General features: G+C 39.8%; 1 protein-coding gene across 1 annotated transcript; it reads right to left on the bottom strand.

Moving 5' to 3' along the window:
* Positions 1-887: 887 nt before the first annotated feature.
* LOC108665047 lies at positions 888-18282 on the bottom strand. The gene is made up of 12 exons (XM_018151765.2): positions 18116-18282; positions 17124-17899; positions 16750-16830; positions 16314-16427; positions 15626-15786; positions 10580-15104; positions 9875-10304; positions 9294-9347; positions 8743-8887; positions 7728-7925; positions 6177-6850; positions 888-5572 (listed from the first exon to the last, which is right to left on the bottom strand). Exons 1-12 carry the CDS (start codon positions 18215-18217, stop codon positions 4841-4843), a joined length of 7992 nt encoding a protein of 2663 aa, XP_018007254.2. The 5' UTR covers positions 18218-18282; the 3' UTR covers positions 888-4840.
* Positions 18283-18935: the final 653 nt, after the last annotated feature.

Genomic DNA, 18935 nt, shown 5'->3' with positions numbered 1-18935 from the left:
AATTTACCCTATTTTTCCCATTCACAACCTGCTTCTAGTATTTAACAGGACAAATGAAACTATTTCTACACACTCAAACTCACCCTAGACACTTCGAACCAGTTTAACTGATTTTTTATGCAGTTGCCTGCAATCCAACATGTCGATGGTGAGGGACGCCTAACCTGCCAACGACGAGATGGTGAGGGACGCCTAACCTGCCAACGGAGAGATGGTCAGGAGCGCCTAACCTGCCAACGGAGAGATGGTCAGAGGCGCCTAACCTGCCAACGGAGAGATGGTCAGGGGCGCCTAACCTGCCAACGGAGAGATGGTCAGGGGCGCCTAACCTGCCAACGCAGAGATGATCAGGGGCGCTCAACCTGCCAACGGAGAGATGGTCAGGGGCGCCTAACCTGCCAACGGAGAGATGGTCAGGTACGCCTAACCTGCCAAGTCAAGCCCATCGTCAACATGAGTTCTGGAATTCTGCATCCCGCGACAGCTCTGAAGAAACCAAGCTGCTTAAGGTTTGAACGAACGCGCATACCCCAGTAATGTTGCCAGGCATAAACTGGGGCACGTAAAGTATTTTTTTTTTTGAAATGGTATTACTTGAAAAAGAATTAATGTTCACAAGCAATGTTATTTTTGAGAGGGCTAGGTTGTTGTTGGGAAATTTCAGAGCCAAGTAAGCGTTCATTAAACAATCATACTTTAGTACAGCCAGGCTCCAAATAACTGTTCAATGAAAAATATATAGATTGACGAGTTCGCCAAAATGCATAATTGATTGTCGCTGCGACTTTGTATTTTGAGGTGTTTTGACAACTAACAGCCGGCCACAAAATAACTGGCAGTGAATATAGAAGACAATTTTCATTATATAAATAATAGAAACAAAATTATATACACAGGACATTTATTTGAAAAATAAACATTTTCTGCTTACACTCGTAATCCAAAGTAGACTTGACTACAGCTTCTAATTCAACTTTTGCAAACGTTTCGAAATTCTTATTCAAGTCAGTCAGACAAATTTGACGATTTAAACGCACAAAAAAAGAGTCTGTCACTAATCTACGTTGCCAAAAATCCACTGAAATAAAATTTTTTACAAGGAGAGTAATTATATCACCTGCTGGCAGAACAAATGAAGCTCGAAGATGGTTTAAATTGCCTGCATTCATGACTAAAAATAAACTACCAGTGAGGGGAGCAAGACATATCGGGACAACGAACGTAACGAATAACTGCGATTATCATAATAACAACGAAAAAGGTAAACTCCACGCAACAATGCTACCGCTCCATCAACAATAACAAAAGTTAGAGCAGGGCTGAAACGAAGGCAAGTCAATAAACCTGAGAAAAGTAACTGAAACCTGTGCAATCGGGAACTTAATTGGAGGAAACCTGAAGCGAACTTGCGTCATGTTAAGGAAATGTAGAGCTTTAATCGTCCTGAAAAAAATAACAAGCGAGATCATGGATACGTAAAAATTATTTCCTAGTATACGTACGTATGCACACTGACAAATTTCGTGCTTGTTGTGGCATGCTACTCAATCCTTTTCAAAATGGAAAACGCCACCAAAAGATATTGAATAATATTCTCAAAATTTATTATGTTCACCGTGAGTTCTGTGAGGTGCGTTAATTTAAGAGGTACTTCCTTGTTTAGCAAGTTCAATTCTGAACAAGTGTAAACACTTCAGGCATTTATATTATAAATTTTAAGGTTACTAGCTTCGCAGAAGTATTGTTAGAGAAGATAGCTCCACGCTCATAGGCTATCTTTACTTGGTTCACACTCAAACCCTCACACACGATTTTCATATTTTGTCCTGTTCGCAATATTTTCCTTCAAAATTCCGTACAGTGCTAAACTTGTCACTACGATTCCAGAACAATTCAATAGGGCGGTCAGTGAAATCAACAATGTGCATGGGCGAAACTCAGCAATAACATGCAAAGAGTATTCAAAGCAAAGGTATATCGTATCAGTAATTATAGAACATTTAGAACAGCGTTTGAATGTGGAACTTTTACATTAAGAATCTACAAGGCATCCAAGTCATCTCCAACAAGGCAACATAAGTTGAACTGTAGGAGGTTAAGATTGAACATTGCAGATCGTATCATAGGAACATTTTACATGATTACCACTTGCTGCACTATTTTTAGCGCAGAAACTGAATAATATGGCTGTATTTTTACCTACGCTAGCATAGCTCCATATCACAGACTGTAGTCAAGGCAATCACTGGTCACTGCTATCATGCACTAATAAACATTGATTAATTGAATTCTGAATGCTTAGATTATATTCATAATTATTTATTAGGTAGCGATTTTTGATAGCAGAATGCAGACACGAGAAAATAAGATAAGCTACACAAACTAACCTTACTTCTCCTATTCCGAAAGTGACTGAACCAACGCAGCCATGCATACAGGCGAAGAAACGCGAAGCTAAAGAACCTACTGCAGTAAGCGCGTATTAAAATATTTAAAGCTCACGAATAAAATAGAGCTTTTTCGCTTTTACATATGATACACAATTACCTAACGCGTCAATTGTTAGAATTCAGTACAAAATTGACAAAAATCCTCAACACTTATTCAGTATCAATATGTAAAGTAAATTAATTCACACATTTCGGCGTTAAATACGACTCACAGGACTTGGTTTCATGCACCAGAACTGTCTATTTACATCGTTCAAGATAATCCTACAACACTCAGAACATGAGCTGTCTAAAGCTCGCGACGGGCGCTCGAGTAATAAGTGAAATAATAACTACGATTCGAACAAAGGCATGGTATTGCTTAATAACTCAACAGAAAGTGTCTCATCCTAATACAACTTGGTTAACTTCGAAGAAACACTCGTTACATGACACCATGACTGCTGTAGTACAAAAAGTGCATTGATTAGGAAATGAAAAATGACAGGATTATACAAGAGCTTGCGTGTTGAGGCGAATTCTTCGAGCACAAAAATTTATGAACATGCCTGCTAAGGCGAAATTTTGGATCACCTGGAGACAAGCGTAATGGTGAAATGAGAAACCATGCACTCTGAACGAATATAAGAAACGTTGCTAATGATATTAAATTTACTGCATTACATTACGAAAGTTGAAACACAAATTTCATAAAAAAGACAAGAAACGATACAAACTTCCGCTATAGAATCCAAACATCGGAAGCCAAAATTGCAAATGACGCAAGTAAAAGACAAAGAAAAGTTTTTCCGCAGCAAAAAAGAAGCATGGCGACGTCGACGTACCCCCCTCGTCTAGTTTTGGATTTCCTTGAGCTAAAGAGCGAGTGACCACGCTATCCACACCTCAGTTGACAGTAATAAGTCAATTTACCACGGCGCTGGACGCGTTAACAGAAAAGTATGCCAGGAGTGCCAAAACACATAACTTGGAAGTGACAAATGAAACATAGATTGAACTTCCGGATCTCTCATCGGTTGGCAGTGCTGTCAGTTTTTTAAACAGATAATTTGGGGCATAAAACATTTTGTTGAATGGTACAGTGCCATCGCACAGAATGTGAAAGCATGACCATTTTTCTACATCATTAATGCCGACTAGTTGATATAAGGGAGCAGGAGAGAGGAATTTATTTGATTGAGATTTCGTATTAATAATGCCACCTTTGGGTAATCATTTTCCCCTACAACAATCGTTTGAAAGAAATCAATAAATATCCACAAAAATTAAATAATCCTGGTTGAAGTAGAAAAATGGTATTCCTGTCTTAAATACTTTTGAAATTACAAAAGAAAATCACACAGTAAATCTTTTACAAGGAAGTTCCGCAAAAAATATAGCATGGAATATAAGAATAATCTTTTCAACAAAATATCAACGGAATCCATTTGAAAACAGAGACGACATCCGAGAGAAACTGGTCCTGATATCAATCACGTTATTCATTAGTACGAAAACGTGGAAGAAAAAATTCTCAATATTTTTGCCTATTAGGAAGCACCCTAGAAACTAAAAAAAATTCGGATTAACCACCCCATACCCATGTCAGTTCAGCTGGCCCTATCAAGACAATAAAGTTCCGAACTTCCATCATTGCTGCGCTCAAATATAAAACTCAACCCACGCTGCTTCACAGCATCCGAGTGAATTGGGTGAGAAAAAAAAAACAAGTCGACGATTGTTAGCGTTGCGTCAAGTGGGCATTGCGAAAACGAGTTTTAACAAGAAAACCTTACAGAGGCCGTCCAACGCACCACGTAAGTTTGGAGCTCTGGAAATTAGCGCTCCACCATTCATTTTAGCACAAAATAACAAATGTAAAAATTCCTTTGAAACAGTAAGAGTAAGATTCAAGAAACTACAGTCATGTGAAGAATAATTAAAGTAAACAACACCATAAACAAAGTTTTGATCCAATGTGCAACGTTCCTCCTCAGCAAAGCATTCACATACACTTTTATACTAGGCAAAGAGTTCACCAAGTAAAGTCACTTCAAATAGATTTAATTAATAATAAATTACGGCTTCTGAACGAGTTCTCTAAGAAACCAGATTCAAGAGTTGGAAAGAGAGACGTATGACGTGCATATATTTGTTACCAGCAATCAATGCACTGTCACCAACTTTTCAAGATTCATACTTCAAAATTTTCTCTTGCTTTAAAAAATTAATGACTCGTACAACTGAATCATATATCGGTCCATCTTTCTGAAGATTGCTGATTTTAATTTCAACAAATAGTTTTCTCGATTCAAATAGTAGCTGTTCAGTCAACTTTCTTTATTGGATCACCGTCCAAAACCTCCTCATCAGTGATGAAAGAACATAGAAAAGGAAAACAAACAGAACCATTACACGGGCTCATACTTGGCGGCACCAGAGGCCACTTTTAAGCCAATGATTTTAAATTGCGGCCTTGTGAAGAACAGCGCCCGCTTCACATGCTTCGTGGTAAGTTCTCTGACCGGTCCACAACTCGTAGCCCGAAGTCGATGACCAGAAGATTTGGAAACAATTTTCCGAGCCCCATTTGTCTGAGAGCCAATTGGTGATGATTTAGTTGGTTTCAGATTTTGAAGTGAATCTTTCCGTAATTCAATTTTTTTGCCAGTTGCATTTTTTCTAGAATGAGAAGTCTGACAGTTTTGCGAAAATTTACGTTTTCTCCCTCTAACGTTCAATTTTTGGCTGGGTAAAACATATCCACACTCAGCGTCAGTTTTCATCTCCGAATGGCCGTGAATAAGCGTCTTCAAACCCCTTTTTCCTTGTGGTATCCGCAGAGGGATTTTGCTTGCAGTCGCTCTTTGCTTGCGCTCCAGAGAAACTTTACTTGTATTTTTCATGCATTTGGACTCTACAGGTGCTTTCATATTTTTAGTAGATAGATCTTTCTTATAAGATGGAGAAACTTCGACGTACTTCGCTTGCCGCACACTATCCTCGCAGGGATCTGATGATTGGCCTGGGTTTGTGCAGGACTCGCCAACCTGAGGCTCTTGTGGACGACGACTTTTGCCTTTACAAGTCCAAGCAGCCGCCAGCGACGAGCGTATAAGATCATCCATGAACAGGTTCAGTGACTGAAATAAAAGTTTCACATGAATGAGGAATATAGCAAATAAGAATCGGTAAATTTATGTTGCCCATACAACAAAAAGGGCAGTGACGAGCGAGCATGAAATATCTCCCATAAACAGGTTCAGTGACTAAAAAAAATCTACATGAATAAAGAGAATGCAGCATATAAGTAATTCACTATGTCCATGCAAAAATAAGCGTAAACCAAAACAAACAATGTTTCTTGAGCTATCATTGCAAATTGATTATGATAGATCGACATGCAAGCGAAATATTTATCAGGAAACGAGTTTTTGCAATTATAAATGTCCTCATGATTAAGATACACCATTACTGACAAAGCGTGTTCATGAATTACGGCTCTAGGTGACGATAAATGCGGTCACAGGATTATATCATCAACAAAAATGCGGGTTTCATCATTAAACAACATTCTTTTGTCAGGAAGGTACAATGTGCTGAGTACAATCATTTACTTAGATGGATTTTCATGTAAACATTATCATACAACCTCAATGCTTAGAACCTAGGCAACAGCAAATTTTTAATTATTTTACTTTAGTTGTATTACAAATACGTACATTTACCGGCAGAAAATATGCTTACCGTAAAAAGAACAAGGCCGGCGGTATCGGCCACGATGGCGTCTTTACAGCTGCCAAAATAATCGCCTTTCACCCCAGGAAGGAGTTCGCTGAAGGGCGCTAACGGCCTTTCAGTGATACAAGCCATTCTTCTTACAGCAGAACAGCCTTCGTCTAGAGACACGTGGGCTTCAGGCAGCACAGAATGCCTTGGCTGAGCAGCATTATCCTGGGATCCACTTTCGATTTTCGGAGCGATTTTGCTCTCTGCACTGCTAGAGGTTTCCCCGCTGAACTCAATTTTTTGTGATGTTGAAGAGTTTTCGAGTTTAGGCGTTACCCCAATAAGCAAGCCAGATACCGTATCCCAATGGTTGCTTATTGAGAAAACGGAGCTACCGTCGTCATTAATGGATCCATGGATGTCAGAATCATCTTCACTGTCGTCTTCGCATTCAGTCTTAATAGTAACTTCTGATGAGCGAACTGGAGCACAATTTGATGCGGATGAAGCTACCGCAATGCTCTTGGGCTGTGGATCGGTGTTGGTTGTAGCCGATGCAGGAAGGGCAGGAGCCAAGTCCGGGTTCTTCTTTGGCAGGCAGGACATTCGCGGATTCGTTGAGACAATCTGTTCCCAAGACACATGAATTTCTGAGGTCGGTTTCAGTGAAGTTTCTTCTGCATTCTCAGGCTCTGTAAATAATGAACTAGTTTTAAATGAGGGTGAATTTTGGACGGATATGCAGTTGTGATAAAGGTAAACACAGAAATTGTATTGTATTATAAATTGCATGTATAAAACTTAAAAATTTCCAAAATACCAAGTTAATGAAAATGCTGGAACAAGAAGAAGAGAAGGCAGTTTTTGTTCTCCATTCAGAGAATGAAAAAAGAAACGCAAGGTTTTTGTGCGTAAAATGAATAAAAAAAGCTCAATCTCAAGAATAGATGGCTGGAGTTTGAAGTAAGTCAAGGCAAATAACAAAAAGTGTTTGCGGTAAGACTACACGTTGGCTGTCACTGGAAATACGGTTTATTGGAGTATTTAATTGCATACTTGCAAAAAGGAAAATAGATCGAGATAGTAACCTTGGTTCCGGGGAATAACTGCTACACTAAACCTATTGGGATTTCGAGTGATTGAATTCTTCCAAACAAAAATGGGGCAAAATAACAGTGTTTGAAAACGTCTTAAAAGCAAAAATAACTTGGTATCCGAATATAGTTTTTACAGTCAAAAGTCAAAACCCTCGCTGTTCCATGTCTTAGTTTGCAAGTGCAACAACAAATTTCAAGCTACTCGCCTTTTCAGAGCATTTTCTCATTTATGGAAAAAAGGCGTTATTGTGCTCGTCATGTCCGTCTATCCCGTGACTTCACGTTTTCGCCGAAGAGAAAATGAGCTCACTGTCACTCACTGCAGTGAGTACCGAGTTACATTTTTTTCCACTTCTGCTACTTGCAGACAGCGTTAATGTAGACTCTAATATCACAAACCACTAACCGTTTTTCCCAATGCTGCTACTTGCAGGCAGCGTTGAGGTATACTCAAATATTAACAGACACTCACCGTTTTTTCCACTGCTGCTCATCGCAGGCAGTGTAAAGGTAGACTTTAGAGCGTCACCAACAATCGTTTCCACCAGCTCCTGAAGACTCATTTGGTGAGGAGGAATGTCTTCTCTTAGTCCTGCGAGAGAGCGACTCTCCTGCTCGCGCTTGAGCTTATTATGCAGGTACTCAAGTCGAGCTTCAGGGATGTACCAGTCTGTAAAAATGAGGAAGGTAAAATAAAGAAGTTTTTGACCTTTTTGACCTTGTGAAAGAAGTTTCAATCAAGTGTCCTGATGAATTCATAATGAAATGAAACAATAGCCTTGTCGATATTGAATAAATTTATACGACTGTTCTTAAAGTATTTCTAATCCATCACAGGTGTCATGAAGTATGCTAATAGTAATTTAGCTTCTTCGTTAAATCTCTTCTACGATAAATATTTATCTAATCAATTTGAGAAACAACTTCAACAGTTGATTTGACACTATGCCAAAGAAATTCACGTCAAGTTACTGTTGCCAACATCACTTGCAAAATTAATTGAGAAATCCCAGCAGCTGTTGGTAAATAGACAACGATTCTCCTGGATGCAAGAACGTAAGTCTATAGATTATGACAAAATAGAAGTGTTCAAAGGGCACTTCAGTGTGGGCAAGTAAGATTGAAATCCAGAAAACACGTGAACATAACATGGTTGAATAACAACCTTCTCGATTAATTGGCAGAAGGTAAGACGAAATCATACCTTAGCGAGTCCGAATACAGCAGGGAAGGTAGTAGGGCACGACATGGCAGGAGAAAGACAGCAGGGCACGACATGGCAGGAGAAAGATAGTAGCGCACGACATGGCAGGAGAAAGATAGTAGCGCACGACATGGCAGGAGAAAGATAGTAGGGCACGACATGGAAGGAGAAAGGCACGGTGAGGCAGTGCCAAGACAGTAGGGCACGGTACGACAGTCTCACGACAGCAGTGCACGGTAAGGCAGTCTCAAGACAGCAGTACACGGTCTACTCGTGACGGGACCTGTTTTAAGGAAGACGTCGCGATACGGGCACGGCGTATGGCCGTTCTGACGTGCCCAGGCCACCACGGACCGCAGCGACCACAGCGATGCGCACGATGAACAGCAGCGACGCATATGATGAAGCACCAAGCGCGCTCGCCAGTACTGTGATCAGTCATTATCGGGTCTTAGATTATGGGATAATAGTTAAAATTAGTGATGGTACGTGAGGTTTCAAGCATGGGAATTATTCAATGAAAATCTAGTGATGGTATGCTCTAGCACCTCGCACACCGAATAAATAACGAAAATCACCAATGAAGTGATCGAGTTCAGGTTCATTCATAAACAACTGATGCAGATAGATTACATCATCAATATTGTCAATATTACCTATCATCAATATCAATAAGTGGTTCATTTAAAAGAAGTCCTACGGCTGCAATACGTGAGTATGAGTACAAAAGGCTTGCACTGAGATCAACGGCTACCCCAAAGTGAAAAGACGATTTAATTGGCACGGCCCAGAGATCTCGAGCAAATTTTAGTTTAATAATAAATAAAAGCTCACCTCAGCCGCCCGCTGCTTGGCGAACGGCCAGCGCAGAAACTCTTCCTGGGAGATCTGCACAAATTACAGGAAAGTCAAATAAAAGAAAAACAAAAACTTAAATAAACGAAATAGAACGCGAATAATTCGGGTTCGGAAAATCGGAGGGGCGAAAAAAAAAACAAAGTTAACCCAAAAGTGATGAAAGTATTATAAGTTATCGCGTGTCATGCGACACAGTTCACAGCTACAGTACTCTTTATGTCAGTTAGGAATACAAAAGAAATAAGTCCACAGAAAACTCACAGGTTCAGGACATCAACGTAGCCACATTCTAGTTGAATGGGATCTAAATAATCATATTTTTTACGGGCGGTAGCATATGTAATCAGGCCTTTAGATGCGAATAGTATTGACGAGTCAATGTAACTGTGAGCCAAGGATTTACCTTTTATATATCCACTGATCTATTATATCTAATGATTTATCTATCATCTTTTTTATCGACAATAAAATTTAACATACGAACAGCATTATTGGTCATGTGTCTTCAGACAAAGGGTTAATCAACAACGCTACAAATGAGCAGGATTATGCCACACCTTTGCTCTCCGCATCACGAGTTGAGGGGTGGATACGTCCACGACGACAGCAGTTGCATCAACGGCTTTGACAGAGGCCGGAGGCTGGCTTCTGTTACACATATCAGTGATACGATGACCTGACGACTGTTTACCATTGTTGTAAACTGGTGAAGTTAGTTTGTTTTTAGAGAAGTTCTCAAAGTTTTTTTCGCAGGGATTGAGGGAACTATTTCGATCCGTGCGTTTGAAAGCCGCAGCATTAAAGAATGAAGTGCGAGTCGTTTTGGCGCCGTTATTAGATGCTAAACTTGAGGTGGCAGATAGAGAAGATGATGAGCACTGTTCGTGGCTAACAGGCAGAACAAGGGGCAAGGCTCGCACTGCCAAGCGGATGAGCATGCTGGGATTGCAGTGCGTGTGGGCAGCGCCACACGCTGATTCCAGGTAACTGGAACAAGAAATTGCTTTCTCGCACACATGAATGACATACTATTAGCAGTCAAGAACAAACACGGTCTCTAATAACTTCCGATTAGCAATCATATTAGTGCGATAGTACCTATTCTTCAAACAAGAACAATTTTTCTACAACCTAAACTAATTTATAGTGGATAAATTTTTCATTATACATGTCAAATTGCAACCCTGTTAGTTCAAAATAATTTTTAAATGACGCGGAAATGTACAAAATCGTATACCTGACAAAACCAATCTGTGACTTACTACATATTTTTGAGAAGTTTTTGTTCTTTCTTGGCCTCAAGTTTGGCTCTCCGGTACTTGGACAAGGCGGCTAACTCTTCCATGGGCATGTCATCGAGGTCTTGGTCCTGTTCCTCACATTTGATCATTCCATTGGCGTGCTTGAAACTTCCGACAAGAGAAGAAGCATCCAATGGAAAAGAGTTTAAGAACTCAGGCTTTTGCTCACGAGTACGGAGGTACGAATTGACCGATACGCACGATTTACCAAGCATTTCTTGAGACTTGTTTGAGAGGTGTTGAGGTAGGTCACTCGTTCTCACAAAACGAAACGATTGTGAAGACTTAACTAGAGTATTCGCATTCATGATTTTTAAACCGGAGCCATTATGAGTGGCAAGGGTTGTGGGAATTTTCATGACATCCGGTAGAGATTTGATGTTGTACGCTTTTTGGCCATTGATAATAACAGGCTGGCCAAGAGAAGCTCGAGAGAAAGTAAACTTCTTATTACCGCATGTCAGTTTTGATAGAAAGTTCATATTAAGATCAGAGTTTCGTATTAATGGTTCAGAAGCGTTAATAGACTCCTTGGAATTGTTTGGACCACTTTCGTTCACAATATCAGGTTTTGAAGGTAAAAATTTAACAGATTTTTCCTTAGAATTCACAAAAATTATGCTTTTATTACTACTGGGCATATCGAAATGCTTGTCACCAACACTGCAAGGCACCAATACCTGTTCCATGACGCGCATATTCTTCGAAATTGGCAGTTTACCAACAGTCGCACATGACGATTTCAAATCTAACTGAGCAACAGATAACTTAGTTCCATAGCAATCACTGGCACTATTTTCACATGTATCGTTTATTGGAACAGAGACATTATCGAGAATGAATTTTTCAGGTAACTTAGATTCAGGCTCTACATCAGTAGCACATTCATTCACAGCGCCCGTGAACGCATCCAAACTTACAGTATTCTCATCCAAAACTTCTGCATTTGTTAATCCAGAACCGAAAATAGGTGTAACATCCGAAACATTACCCAAATCGAAAGAGTCAACTTTAGGGGAATGAGTGTTATTTGCAGGGGTGATGATACTCGACGGAATACAGGCAGATGAGAGGTGAACGGTATCGGACATCACTGGAACAGACCGCTGGTTTGCCGCTGTTGACAAGATAGAGTCTTTTGAACTACAAATAGTATTAACTACACCACATGCATGGCTCTCATGCGCGCCAAAATTGCTACTACAAGGATAATTGTCTACATTATCAGTAGAGTTGGATCCAGCACAAGTACTTGCAATTATTATCGGACTGGGATCCGTGAGAGATTTACTTACGTCTAATTTAAGTGGAAGAATCTTGTGCAACGTTGCGTTCATACGAGCGTTAGCTGGCTGAGACTGCTGCTGATTATTCACAATTAACTTGTTTTTCTGGAGTAGCGCCTCAGCTACACCTGGTTGCAGTTTAATCTTAGTGCCAAGCGGTAAGTTTTGTAAGTTTGAAACTTTAATAATGTTAAGTTTGCCTCCAGCACTAGATTTGACTAAGGACGATCGAGGTATAACTTTCAGGAGACCACCAGACTGAGATGAAAAAGGCAATGTGAGAGTGGAAAACTCTGATGCTGATAACACGCGAGGATTTGGAACTATGTTAGCGGTTGCGTTCGAGTTGATGTTGCTTGCAGTAGATGTAATCAATCGCACACCACTAACACTGGAATTAACTGACGAGTCTGCCACACTACAGCTAACACCAGCTTCTATACTAGGAGCGGCAACCGTAGAAATGAGGGGCGCAATTCGCGAGTTAACAACAGATGAGATAATTCTGGGCAAAGCAGTGGAAGTGACCATGCCGGTGGAAATAGAGGTCGATGACGGAACTATTGAGAAGGAGTTCACAGACGCTGTGGAGCCCCCCAAACCTTTTGCAATAACCTTTGTAGACACAGGAGCGCCTTCAGTTTTGAATTTGATCAACGGTATAGAAGGCTTTGACGTAGATACGTGAGAAACAGGAATTGTGATATCTTTACCGTTGGTTTTAACTATAATATTTTTTAGCGTGCCTTGATTGAGAGATGATTGGACAATTTGATTTAGAGGCAGCAAATGCAAATTAGAGTTAGACGTAGTTTTCAGAGGAATCGTTTTCATTCCAGTGCTTGTCTTAACGGTGAAGTTCATCACGGAACTTGCAGCGCTGGTTTGGATGGTGACATTAGAAGTTTGAGCACGTTTTGTTAAAGTGGCTGCAGCAGGTGATGGCCGCGAGTTGACGGTAGAAGTGTCATTAGAAGTTGACATCTGACACACATTTCTCGTGGAGCTGCAAGCTGTCGAAATTTGGATTGAAGGCGTCAACCCAAAAACTTGGTCAGATCTCAATATGTTACTTGCATTGCCTTTAGTAATCGAGGCAACAAGCTGGCGCACTTTTGGGTCGTGCATTTGTCCCAGTTTCACGAGTTTCATGCCACCAGTAGCACCTATGCCTGCAGGGAGGTTAATCAAGTTCTTGCCACTAAAGCGAGGTACAGCAGCAAGTTTTCTAGGAAGCGCAGCTTTTTCATTTTTATTAACACAAGAGCTGATCCTACCAGCAAAGGGTCCTTCTTCTTTCATTAGTAACTGCTTGGGTGTGTTGGATGGAATTTTCTTAACCTCAGAAACAATTTGTACTTCATCATCAGAGTCCTCATTTACAGTTGCATTTTGAATAGTTGACATATTAGTCACCTGATTTGCAGAAAAAGTAGAGGAAGCAGGAGTCTTATTTCCAGACGGGGGTGCAAAATTGAAATCAACGTTAGCTGGGGCATTGATTTCCTCGACACCACAGTCTACTGTTACAGCGTCGTACTTAGATGCCGAATGTTTCACAGGAGTCAATGACGAAGCACAATCTTTGGAACTACTTGAAAATCGTTCAAACAAATCACCAAACGTGATCGTGTGATCCTTGTTCAGGTCCGCAATGTTGTTTGAATTCCATGGTAGAGCTTTCAAAATTGACTTGACTTGAGGTTTAATGCAAGATCCCTTCAACTTCTTCTTAGCACTTGCATCGTTTGAAGGCTCTGCCTTTTTTCGACGTCCTGGTGATTTCTTAACTTGAGTCTCACTAGGTTTCAGCGCCGCAGCACGGCTGGGCAAGTTCATAGCGAGTTTTTCTTCAATTGGAGCCCAAGGATAACCAGCAAGGGGATCCCGAAGGGTCGGACTGTTTTCCCCGTTATTGTCCTCACTCGAAATTGGAATTTCTTCACTATAAATTGGAATTTCTTCACTAGAAATTGGAATTTCACTGCTGTCGACAACTTCCACGGTGCTTCCTATGGCCATATCATTCATTGCACTAAAGTCATCGACCAAGATGTTCTTGGGGACAAGTAGGTGAGTGTCATCATCACGAGGGCATGACAGGTCCTTATTATCAACATCATTGAATATCTGTTGGAAGACTCTTTCACTAGCCTCCACCTGAGATACTTCCTCATCATGATCAAGTTCGGCGAATGATTCACTTGGTGTTGGAGTCGCCACGGATGCCAACCTTGTGCTCGCTCGGCTGTTTTCATTGCTGTCAGATTCCAGGTCATTGAAGAAATCAGAAAGCTCTTCCGACTCAAAGACTGGTATGACCATATTTTGCAAAGGTCCTTCGTCAATATTGTAGTCTGAAGCATTGAAACTTTCGTTCATGAGTGACGGGAGCCTTAAACCTTGACCAGATTCCAAGAGTTCCATCGGCCCTGCCGAGGCTCTACCATCTTCATCACAAGCTGAGAAATTAGACCACGGCGCGTCGCTGCACATGCCGTTGACACTTTCCAGTTCAAATATAGGATCCATGAGCTGAGGGATGCTGTTAAGCTGGCTCATAACTCCAGCAGAGGATGCCACTTGGTCGTTTTCTTGTTTGGGTGACGTAGAGTCATGACAATTTGAATTTCTATGCATAGTTTCTTTTTCACCTTCATCACTAGGACCGTCATAGAAATTAGTTCTCATAACATCGTTGCTCGCCACATGCTCGTGTGCCTCGGGAAGCACACCATTTGCAGAAGTAACACTATTGTTGATTTCGCTTGTCTTGAAACAGACTTCTGTCACTCCTTGGTTCTCTAAAATTACGTTGTTATTCGCCAAGGCAGGAGCCAGAAAATTATCAGGGTGGGAAACATTGACTTGAGTGTTACGAGGTTGAACGGTTAGACTGTACGCCTTCAAGGTGGCGTGGCCGTTAGCATTTGAATTTCTGAGGTGAGGCAGCACAGAAGGGACCTGTACTTGCACTACAGGGATGCCTTTTATCTGGTCCGGGATGGCTTTACCGTGGTCTTTACTTGAGTGAGGATACATTGGGATGACGACAGTATCGGGATTAGGTACACAATATGAAGGAGGTAGGAAGGTGGGGCTGTACACTGGCAGATCAGGCGCGGCAGAGGGTTGGAGCGCATCACTGCCAATCAGTTTTTTGATGTCGACAATAGGGACTGTGTACAACGTCTCCCGACCTGTGAATAATGTAAGTATGGCAGCGAAATCTTTGTATCCATAATAGTCTGAACTCAATGGCTATAGCGTCGTAAGGCCTATAGCTAGTTTCACCTTCTGAAGGACCATGAACAGACAAATACCGAGGTTAAATTTCTGCATTGATGACTTGGATTTGATAACAAACATACGCCGCACAACTCGAGGTGATAGATGGCAATAATATATTGCCATATATAAATACCGATATATGGCAATATATAGGTGGCAAAAAAAGGATTCTCCAAAGTCATTGATAGAAGTAGGTATTTGGAAAGAAAAGCTAAATTGAAGCTACTCATTTCTTGAATATAAATGGAACCCTATGTTATTGAATTAATAAGTGATAATTCTGCTACAAGTTTCCTTAACCCACATTAAAATTCAACTTCGATCATGATATAGTGGCTCTTGATCACTAACATTTGATAGTGATGTTTACAAGAAAAGTTCATTGAACAAGTATAACTACTAAGCTAAACTTATTCTGAAGTCAACGTACCCATCCTCCATTCTCCAGAAAATGCTCCGGGGTCCAGGGGATGAGCGAGTTTTATTTTGTGTCGCACGCGCGAGAATTTGCTGATCTTTCGTCTAAGTGGGTTCAGCGTCACTAGTAACTCGAACTCCTTGCTGCTTGGACCAATGATTTCAAAGGGACTCCTGAAAAAACCGTCTCTATTGAACATTAAGATAGGTAAATGATTTAGCTCAACGATGAGCAAAATCCGCACTTTGAATGGAGATTTTAATCGCACTCAGCAGTAGATAACTGGAAATTTTCTTGGAGCAGCAGTTTACATAGTAAAGCCAAATTATAACTCACTCTCTATAACTTGACAAAATAAAAAATTCATAATATTCATAGTCAATGGCCGTTCCCAAGATCCAAGTAGTGAATACTGGATGGTGTTCTGGTTAAATGAAAAAAAAATGTCTGCTTCTCCACGCCCATTCCTTTTTGTCAGTAAACACATTTTCTTACTAGGCTTAAAAATTTAAATAGAAGATCGAGAGAAGAAGATGCTTGAAATTTAATTAACTCCGCAGGATCAATAATCAATGATACACTGCAATCCAAAACAAATTCATTCAGATTGAAAATTTCGTAACAAATTCAGAGTTCTATCTATAACTTCATGAAAAAGATTAAATTTGATTAGTTTTATGAATATTTCATGCTTTATTACTTGACTTGTAGCTCCTGGTTAGGAGCATAGCTTTCATCCAGGGTGAAAGTGACTGATTTGACAACATCCGCTAGGTTGTAGTCAACACCACGGACATAGACCCACCAAAGGAACCTGCACAGATAGACAATCTTTTAGTTGGAGCTCACAATACACAAACCTTTTCAATTAAGACATGGATTTGTAACATTAGAATACAGACCAGTAATTATCCTTACTTATTCTTCCACTTCTTCAAACAAGAGTCAAAAAAATTAACTAATTTTACAACAATATAATGGATGAAAAATGCAGGCAGGTTCCACAAACATTTCTTGACCATTTCAAGAGTCAAATGGTCCACGATGGAGCTCATAGACCCACACTATCACTAAGAAGCCACAAACCAAATCTGTTGGGGCAACATTTTTTTTTTGAATTAGTCTAATTAACATACTTGGTAGGTTGCTTTTCCAGTCCAGTGACATTGGATGAGGTCTTGTCAATGAGAGCCTTGTAAAAATTCCCAACAACCAATCTAAAAGAGGAATAAAAGTTGCATTAAGTTAAAAACAATTATATATAAAAATATTACATTAAAAATATAAATGAAAAGGTAAATCAGAATGTTGACATATAGGTAACACCCTGGTACATTTTACACATTTTTTATTGCACATAGTAAGCCTCATGAAGACAAAAATTGTGGCAAAAATGTTGTTTTGTTTGGCACAAATGCTAACACTGAGCAGTACGTAATAGATATTCAGGCTTAACGAACCACAAGAAAATTAGAATGGGAAATGTTGAGGGGATAGAAGATGACAGTACCTCTTCTTCTCTGCAGCTTTCTGGAGTTGTTCACGAAGTTCCTGCTGTCGGGCCTTCTTTGAAAGCTTAAACTCGCAATTCTTTTTCTCATCAGCAACTGGACACATCACAAATCCATTATTTGTGGGACTACAACAGCTGGTGTTGATATAAACTTCAGGTTTATTAGGTCGCAATCCACCGGAGGAGTTATAATCAACAGAACTGAAGGTACTACTGGATTTCAAATTTACATTAGTATCTTTGCTATTATTCAATGAATTTTCATCTGGTATTCTGATGTCTTTGACTGGATATGGTGAAGAACTTGCTATAGTGCTACCAGCATGAGAAACATCATGCTGGACAAGTGAACAGTCTTGGTTACCATAGTCATCCCTGTTAATGGGACTCACAAAGCTATTGAAATGGAAGGTTCTTGTAGATGTGATGTTTTCATATGGGCTTCCTGAATGTGGTATAATAATTTGACTGGGATAGTCACTGTCATTGTTTGGTGAGGCAGAGTTACTTCCTACTCCATCAGACTCATTTGTGACCATAGTTCCATAAGCAGGAGATATTAAAGTGCTCACACTATTAAATTTATCGCTGGTTGAGGAATCACTATAAGGAGATGAACACTGCGAAGTGATACTCATATCATCTGAAGTTTCATTATATGTGATTCCATATTTTAATTTCTTTGGATTCAGGAGCTCTTCGTTGTTAATTTTTCTCTTCAGATTTACTTCTTGTCGCAAAAAGTCGATATCCATGCTTCTCACATTTGCATCCTGAAATAAGACATAGGAGATTGAAAGAAGGTCATAAAGAGTGAAAGAGTAAAATTATCAAGATTATACAAAATTGAACCCATAATGTTCATATTAAATATATATAAATGATGCACACCTTGCTTAGAGTCAGCTGCTGTAAAATTTGCCTAATATATTCCTGAACAGGTCATTGTAATGGAAGATCACTTTGATACTTTCAACAGTAAGACCAACCATTGCATTGTGAGTGGTGTAAGTAGTAGTGAAGTTTTGCCCTGGACTTGGGGAGAGGCCTTGGAGCTGAGAGGGATTCAGTATTTCACTGCCAGCAATCATATCATTCAAATTTTAGTACTAAAGTTCACAATTTAAATACTACATCTTAGTCATTAAATTCAATCCTGAAAGAAATAACAGCAGTTTGGATAAATTAATTTTCTTTATTTATGGCCTGATGCTTTATTAACACAAAGATTATTCAAATTTAAATTTTAATCTTGCTTATCACAAATCATCTAATCCCTACAAAAGAAAAGTCAGAATGTTGGAATAGAGAGCATTTTCTCGTCAATGAAAATGTGGTCATGGACGGACAGAGACGGACATGGCGAGCACAATAGTGCATTTTTTTCATAAATGAGAAAATGCACTAAAAAGCCTGGTAGGCATGGGCAAAAACCACAAATGGATTGCACCAAATAGGCATACCTGATGATTTTGTCTTAGAAGCACAATAGACTTTCTCTGCATAACTGACTGTTTCTTGCAGGCATGTATGTTCCCAAAAAGCCAAAATAATACATGAATATCAAATTATGTCATTGCCATTTTGCTTACGGACAAGTTTCTTATGTTAACTTGCATAGATGAATTTTAAGGAGTATTTAAAAAACTTGAAATAGGGTGCATGACTGCATGCTGATTGCTGACCACCGGTCAAGACTGTTAGATCAGTCATTCATGGCTTATTTCACGCTGCATATGTTTCTTTGACTAGCATAAAAAGGGATTTAAATTTCACATTACGCTTGGCAGCTAAAGAATGTTCAATTAA

The sequence above is a fragment of the Hyalella azteca genome, unplaced genomic scaffold (genome assembly GCF_000764305.2).
Source record: "Hyalella azteca isolate HAZT.00-mixed unplaced genomic scaffold, Hazt_2.0.2 contig17082, whole genome shotgun sequence".
NCBI lineage: Eukaryota > Metazoa > Arthropoda > Malacostraca > Amphipoda > Hyalellidae > Hyalella > Hyalella azteca.
This window is presented reverse-complemented; position numbering and strand designations above follow the sequence as displayed.

Coding starts and splice junctions, on each gene's coding strand:
- LOC108665047 (XM_018151765.2), bottom strand. CDS start 18,217: ATGATTGCTGGCAGTGAAATACTGAATCCCTCTCAGCTCCAAGGCCTC. Junction 15,787..16,313: donor AACCAGGAGCTACAAGTCAA/GTAATAAAGCAT, acceptor CGGTTTTTTCAG/GAGTCCCTTTGAAATCATTG. Junction 6,851..7,727: donor GAGCAGCAGTGGAAAAAACG/GTGAGTGTCTGT, acceptor CATTATTTACAG/AGCCTGAGAATGCAGAAGAA.